The 25,772-nt window shown below is 44.9% G+C and overlaps 1 protein-coding gene across 2 annotated transcripts in view; it reads right to left on the reverse strand.

The window, feature by feature from the left end:
* LGR6 (leucine rich repeat containing G protein-coupled receptor 6) overlaps positions 1-25,772 on the reverse strand; it is a 1,163,733-nt gene that overhangs the window by 750,833 nt on the left and 387,128 nt on the right. For both annotated transcript variants that reach the window (XR_014978909.1, XM_085645134.1), the window contains exon 2: positions 3,557-3,628. Coding sequence is in view for 1 of the 2 variants with exons in the window: in XM_085645134.1 (XP_085501260.1) it covers positions 3,557-3,628 (72 nt within the window). In the remaining variant the exon portion in view is untranslated. The remainder of the gene's footprint in view (positions 1-3,556; positions 3,629-25,772) is intronic.

A 25,772-nucleotide genomic window follows, 5' to 3' on the forward strand; every position in this document is an offset into this window, starting at 1 on the left:
GACCCTACAGGCCCCCATGTTGTCTCAGGGCCATGGGATGCATGCAGGGGGTGGCACAGGGTGCGCCCCTCCCTGTCTGCATGCACCCCATTTCCTGCACGGCATGGACTTTACAGTCCATGTCCTGCAGGAATGGGCTTTGGCGCTCCCATTGTGATGCCTTTTGCAATAGGCACTGCCGTGGGAAAACCAAAGGACCACCTGCCAAACCACGAGATAACTAGTAATCTGGCATCCGGCCGGCAGTGAGGTTTGGCAGTGTAGGAGCGGAGTTGTGGTGTGGTGGCCCGCTCCCACACCTCCAAACTCATAATCAGACCCTAAATTCCTACATGTCAGTTCATTTACTCTCCACCATGTTGTTTTCCTTCTAAATGGTTTCAGCCAGTATTTTGTTCAGGGATGAACGTGGTCATACCAAGAAATATGGTGAACTACTATATGGTCTTTGAGGCATAGTTTTCATCAGCTGTTTCAAGGGCCATGGAAGTTGAGATGGCTTTAGCCATGTTAAAGATAACAAGAATCTTGTGTGCCATGCAGTGTGTCACTCAGGACATCATTCATACAGCACATGGTCTCTATGCATACCACACTTGGTGAGAATTGAAAGGTCCCAGTTATGGGAGACTGCATGGATTTAACCAATATGTTCAATAAACAACTTCATCCAGGATGTAGCTAAAAACAGGGCCGGACTGGCCGTAGTGGGCCCCGGGTGTTTCCCCGGTGGGCCGCCAGGGTTGGGGCGGGTTTTGGGCCCCTGAGGGGCCATTTTGTTACCAGGGAGGCGGCAAGATCGGCCCCCTGTAACAAAATCGTCCTAAACCAGCCCTAGCAAACAGCAGTTTGTCAGGACTGATTTTGTTTACCAGTCCTGCCCTGGCTAAGAAGGTCTATGCTCCTGCACTATAAATCATCTGCCAATAAATGCATTCTGTGAGAGGCAGTGGCCCCCTACAACTCCTGGCTAAACTCTTGTCCAGGAATGTACAAAATTGTGAAAGGATGTCAATTCGGTCTACTGATGCAGGACTTGCATTCAAAATTCACTGTTACTCCCACTTCATGACCTAACTTGGGAAATCCTAGAAATTCCCAGAGTGCAATTGTTAATTTGATTCAACTAGGCAAGTGCCCAAAGGATTAGCTAGGCCGAAAGTGTCAGATGAGACTATCACATTCTACAGGAATCAGAGTGGGAGTAGTTTTTAATTAATCCATATAGTTTTCAAAAACACCCACCAGAAAATATTGAATTTTAGTAATTCTCAGGTTGCTTGGGCTACAATCCTGAGAACTAATAAGCCCAGAAAAGCTTAGTGAGGCCTGTGGTGGTCGGCAGCAATGGTGGAGCAGAGTAACCAGATGCAGAAGGGTCTCCGAGAGCAGCTAAACAACGTGAGGAAGAGCAAGCTTGACCCAAAGAATAAGCTGATACAAAGCCCATTAACCTACACTTCATTCTGTTTGAAGGTAGATTGTGGAATACAACTTTAAAGTCAGCTCAAGTTTGAAAAAGCAACCTTAAACAACAATGATATACTATTACTATCACATTAATTTTTCTTTTTAATATTATCTGAATAGTTGTTGAAGCCCAACCATTGGCTCTTGCCAAGTACTGAAGCCAATCCCCATTGGTGAGGGTTCACGTTTAGCCAATCACTGACCTTAAAGTTCCACCTACTGCAACTACTGTGGAACATAGCTCCAGAGGCCAAGGAAAAAATGTCCCGGCAATAGAATTGGCCATATCTACTGGTATGGCATGCCCCCTGTCTGTCATGGCCCTAGCCACAACATAGAAACTTTGAAGATTCAGTGATCATAAAACTTTAAATCCCTTAATTCTTACAGTTTTTGTACATTATTGCACTGGTAAGGAAGTCAAGATTCAAGTAATTCTTTTTCCATTCAAAAGCTCGTCAAATACTTTCCCAAAAATAATCTTTTCCTCCATCATACTATTGATCTTCTAGAACGGAGCCTCATGTTGCAAGTATCTTTCAAGTGTAGGAGTGTCTACATTTCTTGTCTTCACTATGTAACTTGAAGAGATGCTGGCTTGTGAGCGTGAGCCCACTACCAAAGGAAAGTTACCTGTGGTAAATGTGGGAATATTTGTAATCACACACTGAATGAATGCCCTCCCTGTAAAGAACAATGCAACAGCGTGGATGCCACTAGTACAAGAATGTTTTCAGTATGAAAGGGAAACTGAAAGGATGCGAGCTTCCTCGATTAGATGCTTCGTTCTCCCATCTACTGCCCATCTACTGTCTAGAACTCATGAAAGAACAGCCTAGAAGGACTGCGTGTAAAACGTGATCAGCAGCACCTTCAAGAACTAGGCAGCTCTGGAGCATGTTTTTGGGCAATGCATCAAAATTAAAATTTCAGTGTTTTGCAAACATGAAATTTTTGCATGTTTAGCCTTTCAATAAAAATATTTTAAATGTAAATATTGGCATGTAGGTTTCAAAAACACATACCAAGCAGTGATAAACATACCACTCTAAAACCTATAAAAGGGTAGAAAACTGATTGAGTCATGAAACATGAAACTAAGTCATTTGTCCTCCGAAACCAATTATCTCTAGGAATCAGCAATGCCACCAGGAGCAGCCCTATTTTAGATACAAAAGAAGAGGAGAGCTTGGAAGGAAATGTTTAAAAGATTGCAACTTACTTTATACACATGTTAATATGACTTTAGATTAAACAATGAACGAAAAACTGCCATCATCACTGTCAGGCACCCATCAGAGCACTGCTAATATTGCACGGCTATTCTGCTAAGCAGAAGACTCATTGGAAACACCAAAAGGTCTGTGGTTCAAGGAGCCAGCTACGAGACATACTGAAAGCTGTAAACACCCTTTAACTAGTTCCAAGATGGGTGTTCTCCTGCTAGTTCTACAAAATATTAGCTTCTTCAACCACCCATCAGCACCATCAGCTTGTACCTTTGCAATAGGTGCAAAAACATTCTGGTGGGGGCCATGATCATGGCAATGCTCGTCTGCACAAATGACCTGTTCTCCAGCTTCACAAAATTACTGCTGGACCAGCTACAAAGATCCTACAATTCAGAAGCAATGCACATTGATAGTCAAAAGGGAGGATACTCATCGGACCAGTACAATGGCTCTTCCAGGTGCCTTAAACAAGCTTCATGTATCTCTATCTCACCTTTAAAGAACCAGGGGTCACCCACCCTCTTTACCTATGCGACAAAATCGTGGTTACATTCCCAATGGATTCTTTGCTCCAAAAGCGTCATGAAAGTCACTACTCCCAAACCAAACAAGTTCTGGATCAATCACCCCACACACATGAAGTCCCCACCCCTAAGGCCTCTTAATGTTGAGGAAAGTCATCCCAGTGTTCGTGCTCTCCCACCGAAGGTGACAGCGATATTGTAGATAAAGACATACTGGAAAGCAACAGGCAGCTTCAACTTGACTAGAGATGAATAAATTCCTTTATTACAAATTTCCAGAATGGAATATATAAATCCACTAAAATTAAAGACAGATTCTGCGGTACTTACAACTCTTCCAGGAAGCGAAGGTGATGAAAGCCATTGGGCTGGAGATCACTGATATTGTTCATGCTCAGATCCCTATAGAAAAAAAAGAGACAGGAGCTTGAGATTATGCCTTAGTATCAAAATTGCTGTTTTCAGTATACAAATAAATGTACATTTATAACATGGAACCGTGTGTTATCTCCTTAAGACCTCAGCTCATCCATATGTCCATTAGTGTTATTGTTACTGTACCCAACGTTCTCTTCCCCTTACTTTTTATGCATGTGTATTTATCAGTGATGTCACTTGAGATGTCATCAGTGATGTCATGAGTGATGTCACTGACCATGTCATGGGTGATGTAATATGTGACGTCATCAGCAGTGCATTGCGGGCGCGAGTTATAGTTAGCTGAACTAACTATAACGGGGGAATTTCAAGGGTTTTGTACAAGTGAAAAGTCCAGCTAACTATAACACCCCTGAAACCTATGGTTTTTTCAGTGAATTTCTGAGGTTTTTAAATGCTAATTCCTAACTATAACATGACTGAAACCTATGGTTTTTTCTGTGAATTTCAAAGGATTTTTAAATGCTAATTTCTAACTATGCCTACAGAGATAGGACATGTGAAGAAAGAAGAAAAAATGCACAGAAAGAAAAAAAAGAAGTGCAGAAAGAAGCAACAGAAGTCCTCAAAGACGAAGAAAAGTGCAGGAAGAAGGATAACGTGCAGAAAGAACAAAAAGAAGAGCAGAAAGAAGCCTTGTTGCAAAATCATCCTGTACCCTCAACTTTTTCAGACGGATACTGGTGGTAACTGAGTCTGACTAATCAGTCCTAGAGCCAGTGCTATGTTAAAAGACACTTAGAATACAGTGAAAACACCTACATACACTAGGGAACATTATGCGTTTGGGTCCCCCTGTGATTAGCATGACCTCCTCTGTAAGCCCCTAGTATCTAATAGGGCAGGGGGATTAAAACTACCTCTTAAAACAGGCCACAGGGCGTTTTTGCACACATTAACTCAGGCCCCGTCCCCTCCCTTCACCACTGTTTAAACACGCCCTGTGTCCATTTTTAGTTGGGAGATTAAGTTCATTTGAATCCTGAGGATTCCTAGGGTCCAACTAGCCCACTAGGTACCTCCAGTAAGTGCCACAGAGCTGCGTTGCAGAGAGGTGTAAAAAGTGGCACGGCTTGGACCACCTCTCTGCAATGCAGCTCAGTGGCGCTTACTGGAAGCACTTGGTGGGCTAGTTAGCCCCCAGGGGCCCTCAGTATTGAAGGGAAATTATATCCCCAATTTAAAACGTGCCATAGTGCGTGTTTGCACACGTCACCTCAGGCCCCGTCCCCTCCCTTCACCACTGTGTAAACGCGCCCTGTGGCTGTTCTAAGTTGAGAGATTAAGTCCCCTTGAATCCTAAGGGTCCCTAGGGTCAAACTAGACCACTAGGTACCTCCAGTAAGCGCCACAGAGCTGCGTTGCAGAGAGGTGTAAAAAGGGGCTTGGCCTCAAAACACCTGTCTGCTGCGCAGCTCCCTGGCGCATACTGGAGATGCCTGTTGGGCTAGTTGGCCCTCAGGGACCCTCAGTATTGAAGAGGAATTAATTCCCCAACTTACAACTCGCCAGGGGGCGCGTTTGCAGAGTGCTGCAAGGAGGGGGCGTGGCCTCTGGCACGATGCCAGTCTTTTATTTATTTTAATTTTTTAAGAAGGGGGGCTGTGTGGTTCCCCTTCTTATTCTAATTTATTGGCCCTGATGACCCCATCCCCCAGGGCCTGTCTCCTAATTATATTTTTTTGACCCCAATCCCCAGGGCCGGCCACTGTTTTTTATTATTTTTAAAAAATATATATTTATAGACACACCTAGGACATGCTGGACAAACCGTACGTACCTATCACCATGATGATTTGCGTGATATTCATTAAAAGGCGACTATGCATACAATGAATCCACGTGGAATGTATTTACACAACTAGTAAAGCTCTGACATGTCTGATGCCCTACCGTGCCTAATCCCGGTAGACACCCTTGTCGTTTATTTATACAAACATGGGTAGCTATTGACGGGCACATTTAATACACATGCACACCAAGCCATTCAAAGGGGATTCGACAAAAATTCGACCAAAACTATGCAAGAAATCCGCCTCACGGTTAATAAAACACACATCCACTGCCGGATGTGTAATACTTTTTATTTTACTCTCTGGAAAGGGGACGAACATCACTTGAGAGTCACAGCGCGCTCCTGGCAGAGCCCAATGCTGTGTTACACCCACCATTGCCTGCTGAGTGCCACACACCTCTGTGTTGTATTCCACTAGCTAGTGCATATGCTATGACACTCTCTAGCCCATGTGCACTGTAACACCACCCAGTGAATATGTCATGCCACACTTGTCTTCGCACGGGTTATATTGCCCCATCTAACGTGCCTTCCTCGATGCCTATGTTATAACGCACAGTGCTATGCCATACATATTACAATCTGGGATCCATATCTTTGTCACAGTGCATATGCAGCGTTACACTCCCCAGCAAATATTTTATATTACAACTTTAGAGACTAGCTAGGTTACACAACACTGCCCTGTGCATATTACACTCCAAGGCGCATAGCACAGGCACTAGCGCGTGCTATGCGATATCTCGCGCTCTCCAATGAATCTGTCATTGCACACAATGTATTGCATATTATATTTCACGCCCGGTTCATCTTATATCACACTTTTTGGTGCATAGTTTATACCATACACTATATCTAGTTTTCATTTTCAATCGTGCTCTCAGGACTATGTTCTATATAACACTGTGTTCACCTACCCTTTTCACGGGCATTACATTTTGCGATAGGGGGTGGAGGGTCAGGGGGTGTTCCTGCCAAGTGAGCCCGGAGTCACAGTCACAAACGTCCTCTTCTTCCTGAATAAAAGTGAGATTATGCTGCATACTTGTTCATATTTTAAGTAGTTCGCACAGACACACGTTTTAAAAACAATAAAGTTCCTAATACCCGCCTTCTCTGAACAGTTAGCTTGCTGCCCCATCCCCCTCCTCCCTATCCTCTGTTGTGTGAATCCATGGACTAGCCTCCTCCCTCCTGCCATGCATGGTCTGATGTGCTGCCACTGCCCTCAATTTAGTATGATGTACTAGTCCACTCCTCCTGCCCTCCATTGCCCAATTCTATGCCCCATCATTGACCTCCTGCTTAAACTCTGTGCTTAGCTTGCTGCCCCTATTCTCCTTCCCCCTGCCCTCTGATGTCTTTGTGCATGCCCCTGCTCCATCCTTTTTGCCCACCATGTTCCATGGACCTGCCACTCCTATCTACTCTGAGTGTTCTGTTGAGCTGCCACTCCCCTCCCACCTGCCGAGCATTGTCAGATGACTGTAACCTGTCCCTGCCACCTCCACCCTGCCTGTCCACATGCTATGCCCCTATCTTCTTCCTCCTGTCCTACATGGTCCATTGTACTGCCACACCCTTCTGCCCTCCCTGGTCTGTTGTGCTGCAACTGCTCCTCCTGCCTGCCCCGTGCGGTCTGTTGTGAGGCCCCTTCCCCTGAACTTTCTTGTCTGTGCACAGGTCCTGACCCTCCCTTCTATCCTCCATCGTCCTTTGTGCATGCCCCTGCACCCTCCTTCTTGCCCATCATAGCCATTGTGCTGCCACTAACCCTCCCACTTGCCATGCATGGTCTTCTGTGCTGCCATGGCCCCTCCCACCTTCCCTGTGTGGTCATTTAGCTGCCCCTGACCCCCTCCCACCTTCCCTCCATGGTCTGTGTGTATGCCATCACAGTCTCACTGTTGCTCTTCATGGAGTGTCTTGCTTCTAGTGCCCATCCTGCCTGACCTCCATGGCTATCTTGCTGCTCCTGCCCTGCCCCCTTGCCCCCAGCCCTCTGTTTACATGTGCAGACCCCTACTCCCTCCCTCCTGGCTTGTCTGTTCCATTGTAATGCCCCTGATCCGTCCCTCTTGCCCTTTATGGTCTGTTATGCTGCAGCTTTCTCTCCTGTCTGTCCATTATGGTCAGCTAGCTACCATTGCCTCTTGCCCCTCTGTTCTCTGTTGTCCATGTGCATGGTCCTGTCCACTCCCTCTTGCTTTCTATGGATTGTTGTGCTGCACTCCCGTCCCGCATGCCCTGTGTGGTGTATTGTGCTGCTGCAAACCCTGATGCCTGCCCTGCAGGGTCAGTTTGGTGCACCTCTCCATGTCCCTCCTGTCCTCTGTTATCCAAGTCCATGTCCCTACCCCATTTCCTTCCATGATCCAATGTACCATACTTGTGAACATTTTGAACTTGGTAAGAGGGAGATTTTGAAAAAAAACTGGGGTATTGATTTTCCCCTTTGTGTTACATTGAAAAAGAGGAGATTGTAGACAGGAGACAGATCAAATAAAGCCCATTTGAGCTTAAAAACATTGGACGTTTCCTGGCTGAATCGGGTCTGTTGGCATGTATGGTTGTACTACCATAGCCTCTTCCTTCTGCTCACAATGGTCTATTACATTGCCACAGCCTCTCTTGCAAGTCCTGTATTGTTGGTTTGTTGCCCCTGCCCCCCTTTCCACTGCCCTCCATAGTCTGTTGTGCTGCCACGGCCCTTCCTGCCTGCTCAGTGTGGTTAAATTATTGCCTTTGCACCCTCCTACCTGCCTTCAATTTTCAGAGTCCGTGCCCCTGGCCTCTGCCTCTCAACAGTACCCTAATGAACAACTAGATTGCTAACATTCTATATTTATTACAAAAGTGTGGAACGCCTGACATCATCTTGATGTAATCAAAACTGTAATACCTAGAGCATTTCCTTTAGAAATTACATATATGAGAGGGTCTTATTGGCATCAAAATTATGGTTAGTGCTCTAAAAGACTAAAATAAGGACATATTTTCTGAGTTTTCAAATAGCGACAAAGCCCTTTTAAATTATTTGTTACCTTTATGTTTTTTTATCCAGTTGACCACTTGATTAAATGTTGCACTTAGGGGAGAGGATGTGGTGTTACTTCCAGAACTGCAGACTTTGCAACTGGGGAACCAGGTTGGAGTTTCTGCTTCAGCTCGACATTCTATGATTCTGGTCAAATCACTTAGTCTCCCCATGTCTACAACCAAAATGAATTTGTTCTTGTGTGATGTAACCAATGATCATGTAAAGCACTCCAATACCTGACAAGTCTGCACTATATAACACTGCAAACACACAAAATAATAAGTGTTTTGCACACTTCTGACATTGGGCTATATTTGGGCTACATCTAGGTGAGTTTGGGCTACATTTGGGCTCTTTTGTCTCCGGTGGCCATCTTGGGAGATTTATTTGTTATGAAGTTTCCTAATTTCCTCATGTACTGCAGTCTCCTCAGTAGGAAATGCTTTCAGTTTTTTACTTTGATTCCATCATGAAGGTATTCAGATATGTCACACATTTGCCATAAATTCTGAATGTTAGCACTCTAGTTGCTCATTAGATCACTGTAGTAAAACTACTGTTCACCATGGAAGTCTGCTCCTGGTATTAAAAGTGCATGTTTCAGTCTGCATGTTAGAATTTCTTTATGAAATAGAAGAGGATTTGAGAAGTCACTCATAATGTGCCCTCATTTTCTTTCTTCAGCATTAATCATAATTTCTATGGCAAAATGAACCCCCTCATTTTGTTCCTTTTTAAATTAAATGTTTTAAGTGTTACCAGTTTATTTCAATCAAGATGGCTTCAGGTCTGCCATACTTTTGTCATAATGAAGACAGTAAGCGCTCTAGTTGTTTTTAAGAACACTCTGGGACATTCTGTCATTGGGCTATACTTGGGCTACATCTGGGTGATATTTGTGCTACATTTGGGCTCTTTTGTCTCTGGTGGCCATCTTGGGAGACGGATTTGTTATGAAGTTTCCTAATTTCCTCATTTACTGCAGTCTCCTCAGTAGGAAATATTTTCAGTTTTTTACTTTGATTCCATCAAGACGGCATTCAGATGTGTCACACATTTGCCATAAATTCAGAATGTTAGCACTCTTTTTGCTCATTAGATCACTGTAGTAAAGCTACTGCTCACCAGGGAAAACTGCTGCTGGTATTGAAAGTGCATGTTTCAGTCTGCATGTCAGAATGTTTTAATGAAATAGAAGAGGATTTGAGAAGTCACTCAAAATGTGCCCTAATTTTTCTTTCTGCAGCACTAATCATACTTTTTATGGAAAAATGAACCCCCTCATTTTGTTCCTTTTTAAAATAAATGTTTTAGGAGTTACCACTTTAATCCAAGCAAGATGGCTTCAGGTGTGCCATACGTTTATCATAATAGGACTGTTAGCGCTCTAGTTGTTCTTTGGAACACTCTGGGAAGCTGCAGTAGAACACAAAGGAATCAACTGACAGTCTCTGCCCTTGTTGGATGTACATGTTTTACTGAGAATGTCAGACTTCATTCTCACATGACTGAGAAAGATAATGTGAATTTACAGAAAATAAGCTCTCAGTTTAGCTTATAGATCACCTTCCAAACCTCTGTGGCAAAAGCATGAGAAAATATTTTTCTCTCAATCCTGATATCCCAGCAGAAGGCTTTTTCACATGGTGAAATCACCTTAGAACATACCACAATTCCTATAATGAGTATGGTACCTTCAACAAATGATTTATAATGTAACTAAAGTCTTAAAACCTTCTATTAACTGCAATGCTTTTTAATGAGGTGCTATCATGTATATTGGTCCCAAGATGGCTGCCAACACTTCTTGGATGAAGTGCTGACAGCCAATCAGATCTCAGGATGAGATGTGTGGTTAGGCTCCGCCCACATATATATATGATTTTACTTTTGATTTTCTCAGGAACTACTGAACAGATTGACACTAGACCTGCAAAAGGCACTTCCCTGACCTGAGGACTACCTCTCTGCCAAATTTCAAGTAATTCTGTTCAACCGTTCGGGCTGTACCTTCGACTAAAGGTCCTATGGAAAAATGCATGGGGAAAACGCGTTTTGGGACCCCCCTTTTTTCTCGGCCCCCGCTTGACGAATCACCCCGAGACTTTCAGGGTAGGAGCGGAGCAGAGCGCCCCACCTATTTTGAAAATTTTGCGAGGATTCGTCAACCGGCGCCAAAGTTATTCCAAATAGAATGTTGCGGATTTCCTATGGAAACACGGTCCTAACTATAACTATCTACTGGCGACCGCCAGTAGATAATAAATATATAGTAGCTGGATCACCATTCCGACATTCCGATTCATGTAATATATATATATATATATGAACATCAAATCCTACTCCAACTGAAGAAGGCACGTACACAAGGCTGTGAGGATACGGCAATATTTATTTTCTTGGGTCTCCCCCGACCCTGCGACCAGAGAGACGCGTTTCGGCTGCGCAGCAGCCTTAATCAATCTCCAATATATATATAGAGAGAGAGAAAGAGAGAGAGAGATGAAATGTAATGTCAGTGTATTGTTCAAAATGAGTACACTCCCATTTATAGTTCATAAATTTATTTATAGATGTATATATACACACACACGCACAACTCTATTTACCAGTTTACAAGCGCAAGGACATTAAGTGAAAGCCAGTCCGCAAGTTCCAAAGTTGACAGCCTTAGCCATTATACCACTGCTTCTCCCTTGTGCTTTCAGTCCTCCTCTATCCTCGCCTCGCCTGATGCTACTTCTATCTTGCCAAGTGTAAATGGAATATCATGAATCGGAATGGTGATCCAGCTAGTCTGGATTCTAAACCATGCTGTTCTAGAACCTTGTAATGTCGCTAACGGGACCTCATTTGATAATATTCAGTCTGAGCAGAATTACTTGAAACGCTGCTTCAACCATTCCGCTTCTCACTCCTGCAATGTTGACGTTTGACCCCCTCCAATACGAACGCCTTTTATTAAGTTAAAGCCATTTGATTTGCTATATAATACCATTAGCAAAGCAAATGGCTTTAACTTAATAAAAGGTGAGGCCTATTGCATTTTCAATGCTTGTTTTAATACAAATTAGGCAGTGCCTCCAAGCCGACCTGAGGGCTAAGGTACACACGGTATAACGGCTTCCATCTCCTACGTGTGATCTGGAATCTTGTCTGTTTCTTTTTGGTCGCATGATTTGCTGACAGTGTTGAGTACACTTTGGTAGCACTGGCCATCACTCACTCATGACCACGGGTGGAGTGGCACAGTGCGGAGAGGAAACCATTACTCGACGACCCCTCTTCCATTCTGCAAGCCCGTCCTTGTTCCGGCTGCTCTGTACCAGTGCGCGCGCTCTACTAGGAATCCCGCCCCTACCGACATTGCTGACTATGGAGTAAGTTTGGCAATCTATTTAATGCTAGAAATAGATGGCAGACAGATGATTTTGCTTTTTGCTGTGACTTGAAATATTTACGCTCCTGCTTGAATGAGATTTAGAAGTGACCTCTCACCCCAGCCCGTTTTGTCAAATGAAACTGAGCGCTGTGCAGATGTCGCTCAGATGTTCATTTAGATATTGGTTTCGGGTGGCATCTTTCCGGCCCCTTTTTTGGCCTGTACTCCAAGAACAACAAAGAAGCCGATTGGTTGTTGGCACCCAGTGTTCTCTGCTGCCTGCCCTGTTTCACAAATTCAGTCTCAATTTCGAAACTTCTTGTGGTCTCTGAAATAAATGAAGGTTTACCTGTACAGTCTATCATTGAGGTTAAGCACGTTTACCGGATTTGCTAAGGACAAAGTGGAGCTTGCGCAGTGCTTCATCCGGGAGGGACGTCACTCTGCGCTGCCGACTCTGGTGCAGGAAACCAGGGTTCGGGCCTCGAGGTTGTGTCCACTTCATGTGATTCTGGGCAAATCACTTAATCTCCCCGTGCCTGAATTTGTAATGTAAATACGGTGCTATGTAAAGTGCTCCAATACCTTCGGGTCGAGTTTGCTCTATATAAAATATGCACAAAAAAAACAAAAAAAAAAAACATGGCCTTACCGGTACTAAAAAGCAGCGGAGATGGAAAGAGTAGTCTCTTCCCTGTCCGGAGCCCTCCTACAGAGCTCCACGCAGCCTCGGCGCTGCACCTACCCGTCCCACCTCCCTCTCTGAAACCCGCAGCTCCCCGAACCTCCAGCCATGGCAGAGGTAGAGCCTCCCCCGTTGCTGATCAACGACTCGGACCCCACAGCTTCCAACGCATCTGCCCGGCTGCAGGCCTCCCCCGAGGGGCGGCGCTAGCCTATGGGACCCTGATGATCATGGCGCTGCTGCCCATCTTCTACGGAGCCCTGCACCAAGAGCAAGGTATGGAGCTTAGAGGGGTATGGTTTATGTAGGTGCCATGTGTGTAAAGGAGATAAATGAAGGGATAGTCTTTTTCTCTTTTAGAGCCGTCCCAGTTGGACTGGCTCGCGAGCCGTCCCAGTTGGACTGACTCGCATGACTGGTTTCTTATCTTTATGGGGCCATGTGTTTGGCCCCATAAAGATAAGAAAACCTTTTACACCAGCAGTAAGTCGGGGCAGCCAGTCCAACTGGGACGGCTCTAAAAGAGAAAAGTGTACATCACAAGACGCTCCTTTCCAATGGCTGGCCACCGTTTAGCATAAACGGTGACGCCAGCCAATGGAAAGGAGGGGCGGGGCTTAAAGCCCACTAGAGAAATCTAACCAAAACGTTAAATCTTGCCAGCGAGACTGCGCATGTCTGTGCAGTCTTACGCCAGGCGAGACCTAAAAACTACACAGCTTGGATCTCAACCAATACCACGGTAATTTGGAGCCACACTGCTGGATTCTCAGCCTTCCTATGTAGGAGTCTAAACCCACACTATTGGAGACACAGCCCACATTGCTGGCATTTCAAGAGTGGACTCCTTGAATTTAAACCCACAGCGTCTGACTCTCAACCTGCTCTGCTCTGCTCACACATCTTGGCTTTCAGTCAGTGCGGCATAAATATCAGTTCTATTCACTGGACTCTTAACTCTCTGTAATCTGAATCCACAACTCCGCAAAGCCTGCTGCTGCACATGCATACTTCCAATCAGCACAAAAGAAATCTCAGACACATATGAAACCTAGTAATGTTTTGTTTGGAACACTTAATTAATGGCACGTTGGTAACATTCATTTTGGGAGCATTTCCACTTTAATTTGTCTCTGTGCTGTTTCAGGTCTCATGCACTGCCCACACAGCGCTGCATGCGTGGTAGATAACAGGGAGTCATGATTCGGTCACTGGGTTGGGTCACTGAGTTTGGAGGAGGGCCTCACGCGCTCACTGCTTTGAGCTTGAGTTCCACATATAAGCTGCAGGATGTGGATCTTCAGGAGGTCATGGAGTCTAAGCTGTCTCCAGATATCCTCACTATGTACAGATCTGGAAATATGTTTTTGTGTCATAGCTGGCGTAAACCCCCAGTCCAAAACTTTTTTGATTTCCATCTTCCAATTCACATACACCTAGGGTCATGCCCCCCAGTTTAGGGTCTTTGCATGTCATATTCAGAATGGTGAGTTATTGCACCCTGGCTTTACTTGGATTTGGTGCATTACCCATTGTCCTAGGTCCGCCGTAACCTCTGAATTGTACCACATTAAGGCAGTGCAAATGTATGCCGTAACAAGGAAGTTATGTAATTGAATGTATATTGGTATGTCATTACCCATAATATTCTATTACTCACATAGACAAGGTAGGCTTTGTGCAGGTTTGCTTCACAGACAAAACAAGCATTGGCATAGCCAATAGGTCTCGCCTCTGGGACCTTATAAGTGTTTTGCCAGAGGTGTTGGGAAGTTTGGTAAGAGATGCAATTTAACATAAAGGGATACGAAAAAGGAAACCAGGAAAGTGTGATGGGGGAAGAAGAGGGCAGCAGATGAGCTGGGGGGAGGGAGGGAGAAGCAAAGGGATGAGAGAGCTTGAGACAAAGAAAAAGCAGATGGCAAGAAGAAGCAAGTAGGCGGATAAATATAAAGGGATCAAGAGACTGTTGGGGAGGGAGAGGGGAGGAAAGCCAGGGTTAGAGATCGGAGGACAGAGGGAGGCGAGAGAGTGGGAGGACAATGAAGGGAGGGAAAGAAATAGGAAAGCCATTGTTTCAATGCCGGGGGTGTATAAAGCTGAACTAGCAGGATTTCTGTCCTCTGGATATCTAAGATCTCAGTGTGACTCGCTGCTGGTTCCAAGAGGACTCCTACGCGGAGCATACATTTTGTAAAGTCGTGCAGTGAGCACTGGCAGTGCCAGCAACCACAGCTCACTAAACAAACACATTCATCGAACGCAGCTGCGGATCCCTTCACACCATGAGATAGGGTCGAACCACACACCTTCTGAGATGGAAACCTGGAGACTTTGTGAAATTAACCCCGGACTCCTGGAAGCCAGGCCATGAAAGTGGTGGATCGCTTGCTATACAAATGTGTGAATGGCATCACCATGGTTCTCAACTTGGCAACTGAGAGGCGCTTTGTTGTCAGCTGAAGTTCTAGGTGCTCACTTTATGATCTGAATTACTGTCTCTAGCGTCAAAAAGCTTATCTGGCGTAGAAGCACTATATTATCTAAACACAGGTTAGTCGTACTAACCTCACATGTCCAATCAAAGACACTCTCCCCCCTTCTACTAGCCCAGGTATTTTGGGTATTTTGCAGAGTGCTAAGTGCCACCATGCAGTCACTTCAGAGTGCTAGTGCGCCAGGCAAACACCGGGGAGTGTGGATATTGGTGGAACAGAGATGTGCTCTCCAGTTGGAGGACCCGCTCTTCTCAGATGGAGGGGAGGAGTTCTCTAAGGCTCGTCTTCCTTCAGTGAAACTATTGCCCTAAGTTTGCGATCACATGGTTTCTAAGAGGACACACGAGGACGGGACGCAGGGTCTGGCAGTGAATAGGGCGCTCTTGTTACAAGGGTCAGTCATCTTAGGTCATAGATGCTCCTGAGATCTCAGTCAGCCAGCATCGTCGGAGATAGTGAACTTTATTAGGGCGAGTAATTGTAGTTGCATTTATATAGTGCTTACTACCACTGACGAGGCGTCGGAGCGTTTTACCACAAGCAGCAGCGGAAACCAGCTCTGAAACCGAATGCAGAAATCACAACATTTCGGGAAACCCTGTTTGTCTCTGAATTCGGACCATAAAATGCTGGAGCGGTGACAGCAGGGGGTGGGGGCTCTTCTGTTCTCACTAGAACTTCCAGTGAGTTGGGTCCCACAACCTGTCAGCATTAACTTGCCCTACAACAGATGTGCCTAATCAGGGCACTGAGTTGCTCCGTGATCCGAGGGCTCAGATGTCAGAAAGCCAAGCCAACTGCGCCCTTGTTACACATGTAGCGCCTCTGAGAAGCGCTGGGCTGCGCGCCGAAAAACGTCCTCTCAGTACACACACCACGATATGCACAAGTAGGGGTGAGGGGGGGGCCTCAAGCAAGCACTGTAAAACACAAGAGGGGCTGCTGGAGGTGCGTGGAGCAAAGAGGAGGGTGGGAAGGGAGGCGGGGAGGGAAGAAGGAAGGCGTGAGGCAGGAATGGAAATACCATGAAACCGGGCGCCCTGGTAGGGAGAGCGGCGCCCGAGTGCATACATTTTAAAACAAGCAGGATAGGAGAGGCAGTGGAAGGGAGAGAAAGAGGGGCAAAGCAGAAAAGAGACGTGGGCACAGATGGGCATAGTGAAAATGACAGAGACACAGCACGCACACTAAGTAAAACAGAAGCGGAGACACAAAAGAAAACATAAAAACAGAATAGACATGTTTATACACACTCCAATGACAAACGGCGGAGAGGGGTGAGAGGAAGGGGCGGCAAAAGTGAAAGCAGCTGCAGGAAGGAAAAAGCATTGGCCACGCGGAATGCATAGATGGGGCTGCAGCGGGAGAGAGAGGCGGAGGGAGTTGTGTGCGCTGTGCGCAAAAGCACTTAATGAGCCATGACGGCTTCTAACTGTATGAGATAAGAAAGGCAGATGGCGGCTGCGCGCGTTCACACGCACATGCACTCAAGCTTTAGGCCAGGAAAAGCTTGTGGGTAGCACTATTAAAACCCCCTTACTAAAAGTTGAGCAAGCAGCGCATGCGCTGCTCTAGTCTCGACCTAAAAAGCAAGGCAGTCAGCAGCACTGCAAGCTTCCATCATATGCGGAACACATACAAGGGCAGATGAAGTAAAACTCCATCACAATCAGAACGGGTACACCACAGGCAGCAGGCGAGAGGGCTTGTATTACACAGAAAAGCTGTACTACACAAGTAGTCGACGAAAATCTTCCCTCAGGCACTGAACAGGTACAACCTGAGTGACAACAGTGAAGGCTGTACTCAAACAAAGAACACGATAAGCGCAGTCAGCCTCCGAGTCAAGGATCACTCGCATATAAACGATAGAAGTGCAAGGCTCACTCACAAAGAACAGGTACAGTACAGAAAGCATGAATTAAATGTCAACGGTGCACAGCAGATACTGAACATGCATCAGAAGTACAACCTTCCCATACATATATACCAGATGAAGTACAGGCAGCGTTAGTGCAAGTTTCATTTGCACAAAGACACAACAAAAGCAGAGACGGTGCAAGATTCACATACAAACAAAATAGGTACTATGTGGATAGCAGCAGCACTAGCACAATAGCTATATCACAGTCAATATACATTTATTTCCCTCACAGCAAAAACAGCACCAGTCATGGCAGGGAAAGGTTCAGGTTCAAGCAGAAGAGGTGTTGACATGATACATGTTCATTGTTTTTATTACTTCAATTTTTTGCGGACTGAGTTTGATAAACAGTTTTCTTCAATGTGCATGTAACAATGGGCACTGATTGGAATTAGAATGTTTAGATTTGGTTTACCTTCCATGAATACATTTTTGATCAAATAATGGTGACCACCAGTGGATTCATGTGATTCTGTATCTGCAGTGTTTACTACATAATTGTATGGAAGCTGGTGTATATATCTATACACACACACTGTCACTGTGTAGTAATGGTTCTGCCTCACTTTCCTTTGAAAAGGAATTTTTTGATATGGTAATAACGGGGTCAAAAAAGATATGTTTTATAATTTTAGCTCCCAAAATAAATTTTGCTCACATCTACAGCCATAACCACTGAACACACTTGCACCAAATTTGCCTTGAATGTAAAACTGTACTCAGACAGCTTGTTTTGGTTTAGTGTAAATTCTCCAATTATGAAACACTTTGAAAAATGTTCAATGTGATAAGGAGCAAAATATAGTTTAGTACCGGTCTATTGAATTTTTTTAAATGTAATTGTGAAATTAGGTACAATGTTTTATATATTTTTGCTGTACATTGGAAACAACTATTTGTTAACGCATTTTTTAAATCTATTTCCATGTGCTCTTCTTTTATATTCTATGTAATGTACACCTTTCTGGGCAATGCATTTTGGCGTTTGTGCTGAACATGCCGGCTATCACAAGAACACTGTACTGTAGACATATTATGCAATTCTACTCCTTAGCCTCGAACACCCTGTATCATTTGAAGTGTTGGGACCCTTGTTGTAAAATGGGGACATTTTCTTCTCACAGGAATCCAGAAGTTGGCTACAGCGAAAATAGTCCACTGGACCAAAACTTCTAGCTTACAGCCAAATGTATGCATGTACATATGTACTTATATGGTATTGTGTAGTGTAAACCTAGCTAAAAGTAGCAGAGTGCTGTACAGAAAGTTAGAGTCAAATTCAAGGATACAGTCAAAGGGTGATTGGAGAGGAAGTAGAGGTAGGCTTTTACTTCATCATAATGTAATGTTCTTTAAAGTTCTTTCCTAATTTGTAGCAGGCTTGAGATGGTCTTGATGAATATAAGTTTGTTGTTCCAGATCCTGGGTGTATAAATGAATAAGTTCTGTTTCCTTGGGGTTTTTTTGTTGCACATCTTCATTTACATTGTGATGATGTCCTGGTTGCAGGTGTGCTGAGTGCCGCCAGATAGGTGGAGATGCGGGTGGTGATGGCTTTGTGGTTGAAGCACCTGATTTCTTAAATGGTTCAAGCTGGCAAGTGGAGTTCCATTAGATTGGGGTGATGTGTTCGTAAATGTCCTTGATGAGACTTGCTGTGGCCTGTAGGATGCTGTTAAGAAGATAGGGTTGTGGAGACTGGAAGGATGAGGAGGAGTGTGTTGCCACCATCTAGATGTGAGACTATGAGAGGTTGGATGACAGTCTTGAAGTTTTGTTCTGGAAGGAGTGGTTTCACATTCTTCAGTAGAAAGAGCTAGTGCCAGATCGCCTGGTAGCAAGGGAAACATTTTCAGAAGAATACACTTAACATTGTAATTGACACCCTGTTAAATAGGCTCTGGACCAAGTAAAATGAATATTCAAAGGCAACTATTCCTAGCTTGTGCTTATAATTTGCAAATTCTTTAGACCGGGTTTCTCAGTGCCTCACTATGAAAGGCAAATGGCTTTATTTAATGGATTGTTCAGGAACACTTGCACACTTCCCTGAGTTATTTATGATGAGCTTACTGGGAGCTTCTTTCTTCACTCCAAACAGCTATTGCATTAAAATCTGGTGTACTGGCGTTCGTAGCTCGGATAGTCCCATTTAGGCCTGAGACTCTGTTGTGACACAGCTTGCTATATAAACTGGAAATTCCCTTCAGTTCCTTTCATCATGTGCAGAACACTCTAGCTCCTATTCATTATCATCTACTCTGCAACCTTCTAGCCGCAAGCTGCTAGTGAGTCGTAACACTCACACTCTTGAAAGATTAGAAAGCCTGGAATAATCAATTCTGCCCAGCTTCACAGTCCCCATTCTTTTAATATCAGGACTTAACCAATCATTACATTTCTCTCCAGCTTTTTCGCAATTTCTTCACTGATTTGCTTTTTCACATTTTCTTTAACGATTTGTTGGCTGAATGATTTCTTTCTTCTCAGTGGAGGTGCCTTATCCTGTAGCTAATCAGGAATTTAAAACTCCGTGAACAGGCACTAAGGCTCTGATCATTGAGACCCTTGCATAGGGCCTGTTTATGCTTCACTTCTATTTATGTTCATCTCCTTAATATCATTAACTTGCAGCCCTCCTTATTTACGGTTATAAACCTCCATTTATTGATTCGGGTCTTTATATTTTATCTGGTTTGATAATATCAGTGCGCTTTTTAGGTCGAGCCAGACCAGTACATTTGCTGCTCTGTGAGGCATGCTGTTTTCAGGTAGGAACTTCAAGCTCTGCCCACTCTCTGCCCATAATTTTCATTGGCTGGTGTCATTGTCCACTGTAAACTGTGGGTGTTCATTGGTCAATAGGCTTAGTAGTCCCTCCTTAGTACCGCCTTGTCTCATTTTGTAACCTCCATGGTGACACCCCCTGTTACGTGCGTTGTTACTCTGTAAGCTTTAATTACAGCCTCAGAGCACTATTTTCTCAAATAGATTTGTCCTGCCTGCAGCAGGACACACTCTCTCCTAACGCTTTTTAAAATTTTTATAGCACGGGCGCTAGCATTTGCAATGCAATAGGTCTCACATTTGTGAGAGTTTAACCTATTGTCGTTGTAAATGACAATGCCTTTTATTTATCCGTTTTAAAAAACAACACATAAATAAAAGGCATTGTCATTTACAATGCCAATAGCGCAAACTCTTGTAAATGTGAGAACTATTGCATTGCAAATGCTTGTTAACTTTAGAGTTCATTAACCAATTGAAGTTTAACATTATGGCTTATCCTCATGGGCATTTATAATTCATTATAGATCCTTCTCTGCTCCTTCATCAGGGTAATACGCACAATGCTCCCCAGTTACATTTCAATACATAAACACCTCCCAAAGTGGGTGGGTTAATCACACAATAATATTTTGATGTTTTGTAGAATAGTTAATCTGCAAATTTGGAATGACACTTGGACTCTGCAAAATATGTTCATTTTGAATGCCATGCCAAAACAAATAAACAAAGTAATAAATAAACAAAGAATGGAGGTATACAGAAGAGAGAACAAGAGTTGCAAAATATCAGGTCAAAAGAAAAGGAGCAGTGGGATCAAACTGGGGAGGGGAAAAGAACTGGTAGAAATGGGACAGGTGTCTGAGAGAAATGGTTAAAGGGAAGATAGCATTTTTCGTTGAGTAGAGTTGTACTTATGGTAGCTACTATTTTATGATATGCTATGTTTTATGTTCTGCTATACAGGGTTTATAATGGACCAGCTAACCTCCAGGGTAGTACAAGTAAGGAAAGTAATTCAAATACTTAGGTAGTCACTGAGAGCAATTGCCATTTGAATGAAGAGCTTTAAGACCTTCTTTCTCTGGACTTGCTTGGGAAGATCTAGGTTTCCCATTAGTGAATGAAACCTCTTCCCAACATCTAATTTCTACTTCGATATAAAACTACAACCCACGCAGAAGACCCGATAATCAGAAGCATTTTGTGCTGCGTTTTGCCGGCAGTCACTGAATCAGGACTCATCCGGGCCAGCAGTTATGAGGGTTCCATGTACAGCTCTGTCGCCTCTCGGGCCAGAAGTTGGGGAGTGGCATTCTCCAATCTGCAGCTGGAAAGGATGTTTCCACAGGATGCTGCAGCCGCAAATGTCCCTGGCATGTGTTTGCAGATGACAACCTTAATCGTCCCTGTCATCACCAACGACCTGCCTGATGACTGCAGCATTCTAACCCAAGCAAATCAGCAGAGCTGGAATAATCCAGCCTTCACTCAAAGGGAAAATTGCAAGGGTGATCCATAGACAATGATGGGAGATAGGGAGCATGATCATGTCCTGCACTACTAGCTCTCAGCTATTAAACCATAGACTCTCCTAACTTTTATGCTCTGTGTATATGTATGTGCAGGAAGTTATTTTATAGGTACACTTTCAATACAATCACTGCAGACGAGGGGAACTCATCATTTATGCTAAATCGACTGATAAATATGTCAAATACTTATCAAGGTAGTTTTGATGGTACATTCCCAGTTAGGAAGGTCTAGTATCCTATAATCTTGTGCTGTTTGTGTTCTTGTAAGTTTTTAAACCACCTCATCAGAATACCGTGCTGCCTGCATAATTTGCTGGCAATACAGCCCCAAACAGAAATGCAGTGTTTCCATGTCCTACCAATATATCATGATTGCATCATTCTGTGGGTGGTGCATGTGTCATTTGCAGACTATATATGACTGTGTTCAGCCCTTTATAATTGCAGGTGTTTCTATGTGTGCATGTGTGTTTATATGTTGTGCAAATTTGAGTGTTATATGTGCATGTAACATTCAGTGGTATGTGTGCATTTAATGTAGGAATGATTTCCTATCAGGCTGCTGTGATATCTCTTGGTGCCCCCACTAGTAATAATGGTTTAACCAGCTGCAGTGGTTAGTAAAACCTTCCCCATAGGAGTTAAAGCAATGTTTGGTTTTTATTAGTGGTGGTGTAAAGTACCTTACCAAGATGGTGCTACCTTATATAAATACTACCTGATCCATCTCTAATGTCAGCTACTCAACATCTATGAAGCCTAAATAGAAGTAAAGGCTGATTAAGGTTGGAATCACTTCACACTAGGCTTTGGTCAGATTGTTGCACAGAATAAGCCCTATGTATTTAGCCGCATATCATTTTCAACAGAACCGCTTTACGTTTCTGTTTTCTCCATTTTCGACTTTTGACTTCTTTCTCCTTCTTTTCCCTTTGTGTGTTTTCCCTCTTTTGCTATCAGGAAATATCCCATGAGGAAATATAGGTGCCGGTCCCCAAAACTCAGGAGCGGCTGGTATGCTGGATGAGTGGGGGCGGGAGGGGGAGAAAGGGCACAAGGGGTTGCCGGGGGAGGAAGAATAAAAAATAAAACGTACCTGCAGCACGCTTTGTCCGGCTCTTCCGCTCCTCTTCACCTCTTCAGGAAGGCACAGGCTCCCAGAATGCCTTGCAGCCAATCCTGAAACTGCTTTTGTGCATAAGAGCAGCTTCAGGATTGGCCTGAGCGCCCTCGATTTGCGCTCCAGGACAGACTGTGAGTCTGTGCCTGCTCTCTCCAACCCAGCTGCGTTGCTGGGTTGGAGAGAGCTTTCCCTGCACATGATGGTTTGGCCGGCCTGAGAAGGCATTCACAGTGATGGAAGTGCACTACCACACCCCTCAATGCCTGTCACTATCAGACCCGCCTGCAAGACTCGGCAGGAAAGGAAAAATATATCGAGTGTTATTTTACTTTTACTTACCTGTCATTTTTTGGGGGGGCGATGCTCCTCCACAAGAGCCGAGGAGCTGCCGCTGCCAAAACTGAGTGCCGGTGTCCTCTACAGGCAACCATATGCTCAAATTAAGTACTGATCCCCAGTCCTTATCAATATGTACTCCGTTTCAAATTAGAATCACTGCCACTGCTTGGTCCATTTAAAAAAAAAAATGATTTGCTTATTTCAAAACAGGCTTTTCAATACTAGACCACTGTGTAAGATGAACAGCAAATATTGTTTGAAACTGATTCACTGCTTCCAGTGTGCTTTGTCTATTTGTCAACCAATGGGAGAACAGGTACCCACTGAAGGGCATGTCACCAGGAATGGATACAGTAGCATAGCCTTGTATCTTTGCATGCACAGGTATGTATGTTTAGGTGTTTGTAGAGTGTAAACCTAGCTAGAGAACAATAGTATATTGTACCTTTTGGTATCAGAATAGAATTATTTCAATTCTTTAAGAAGGTCACAGCTTTCCCATTCGCTCTCAAAGATAAGTAAACGGAAAAGTTGTTTATGTTCTCCTAACTTCAAAGTCCAATTTGGAGGGCGAGCACAGTTTCCAATTTATTTCCGGTGACAATCCATGTTTACACAATATCTCATACTGTGGGAAGTTGGCCTGGTATATGCTGTTCACTAGTTCTAGTGACCACCTTGTACCATGCCAAGCAACCCTTATGGTGTGGTTGTAAGTCAACCTTTTTGGACTAGCTGCCCTAGTGGTAGCGTAGGCTAAGCAGTCTTTGAGGCTAAACTCGTGATGCGTGTTAAGCAAGCTGTTTTACCAATAGTAACCCCCTTTTATACCAATGAAAGGACACCACACAGATATATATTCAAAATATATATGTATTTATTTCTCAAAGTAACCCCTAGTCTCTTTATGAGCACAGGAGCACAAATCGTCAAACAAGATTATCACAGAATACACAGAAGTTGCACTTTATATGGGTAGGCCCTGGTGGCCACTCAAACCATATACTAAAATAGTGGTATAAGTACCACGAACAGAAAAGGGAAAAGGCCTAGGGCCTCTAGAATCGCTGGGCCTACAAGGAGCTAACGTCAGTTAGTGACCAGGAGGTCCACGGGTGGCGTGTGCAGAGCAAATAGTCACACGCGTGCTCCCATAGGTTTCAATGGGTGCGTAAAAAGTACAAAGTTACTGCAAAAGGAATCTTCCGGATGACCTAGGAACTTAAGATTTGGAACACAGGCACTAGAGATGTAATACTACACATGGGCACCGGAGTACCAGCTTTACCTCACCCACAGGAAGCGGGTGCATAGGCCTCAAAGTGCGTCGGGTTTCTTCTATCTGTTCCGTTGAGCCTGGGACAAAGATGCTGCAGGCGGTCGGTCGGGAAGAGATGCAGTGGATCCAAGAGTGGATCGGAGATGTTGAAGACCTGTAAGCAGAGGGGACAGTGTTCACAGTCACTAGCCAGTGACCAGCGTGGCACCAGGTGGGTACCAGGCGATGTCGGGTGCAAACAGGTGATGAGGGGTAGCTTGTCTCCGCAGCCACGTGGTCCCTGAAGGTCGACGACGTCCAGGAGTCGGCTCACGAGCTGTCCCACGCAGGCTCTCGCTGTCGGCGGTGTCGGCGACTTGATCGAAGCAAACAAGCCTTGGCAAAAGCAATTGCAGGAGGATTCGGAAATCAGCTGTTGGTTCTGACCAGCAAGGTCAGAGGGATTGCTCCTTTGGAGGGGAGCAAGGGCCAGTCTGGAGCAACCAGACCAGCGGTGTTTGTCGTAGATTTCGTCGCCAAGATGGCCACTAGCCAGCGGGCCAGCAACCGGTTAGGCGCGTCGAGTGGCAAAATGCAGAAGGGCCCCACGCAGATCGTGGAGATGCTGGAGGGCTCACCTTTGGTGCAGATGCTGCTCGAGGGTTGGGCTTCTCAGGACCCAAAGCACAACTTGGAGGGAGCCTCGGTTGTTGCACTGGTCAGCTTGTCGTAGTCGTTCCAAGATGGCTGGCTCCACGTGTCTCGGTGCCTCCACGGGTCTCCTCTTTTCAGGGACTGTGGATCGGGCGGTGAGAGGTCTGGAGGTCCAGGTCTTGTCAGTCTCTGGGCTCGGGCTCCGGCGGGAGGCGGCGGCAAAGCAGACGGTGATTCGCTGGATGGTGCTTGCGTTAGCAAGGTGGTCACTCCCTGACCACAGGGGAGATTTTCTTCAGTCTTCTGTGCAGCAGAATGTCGAAGTTCCCGTCTTCTTCTTAGTTTCAAGTTGATTCCAGGATGTCTGAAGTCTTAGGACACAGCTCCTACCTTTAAGCGGATTCTAGGGGCCGGACTACCTGCTAGGTCCCTCCCTATGGGTGGGACCAGGAAGGGGGGTGGTTACACCCCCAATCCTTTGTCCAGCTCGCCCCAGGCCCGGGACTGGTGTGCCCCAGGACCGGTTTGAACTGGCATATGCACCGAGGCTCCTTGTGAGCCACAGGCATGTCTGGTTTCTTTCAAGCCCTACCTGACCAATACACAAAATCCTGTCTGGGGTGGTGCATGCACCTCCCCTGGCAGGAAACCCTTTGTCCACACCTCCCAAGCTGGAAGGACTCCCAGCAGCAGGAGGGCAGACTTGTGTCTGTGGTGGCAGCATCCATTTGGTGGAGCTGAGGCTATGTCTGATTTTACCCGGGTTTCAGGTACTGTACATGTCGTGTCCCTCTAGAAGGGTGGAATGCTAACCCCGTCGCCAGAATTGGCGAGGGGTTAGTATTCCAATTCGTATGACACCTTACTCGACATGTTTTGATAAAGCCAAACCAAAGATAGCATTTAACCGCGAGGTTCATAATGCACTTAAGAGTATATGGTATGACGATATCTGGAAACAGTAGAAGGAAGTTGTTCCGACCACTGCAGACAGGCTCAGCTCATGCCAGAGCACCATCTCACATGGAACCAAGCACTCTGCCTTCAGGATTGTTAAGGCCTGCCATAGGAGTGACTTATAGGTTACC

This window comes from Triturus cristatus, chromosome 1_1, assembly GCF_964204655.1.
Source record: "Triturus cristatus chromosome 1_1, aTriCri1.1, whole genome shotgun sequence".
In the NCBI taxonomy this organism is placed as follows: domain Eukaryota; kingdom Metazoa; phylum Chordata; class Amphibia; order Caudata; family Salamandridae; genus Triturus; species Triturus cristatus.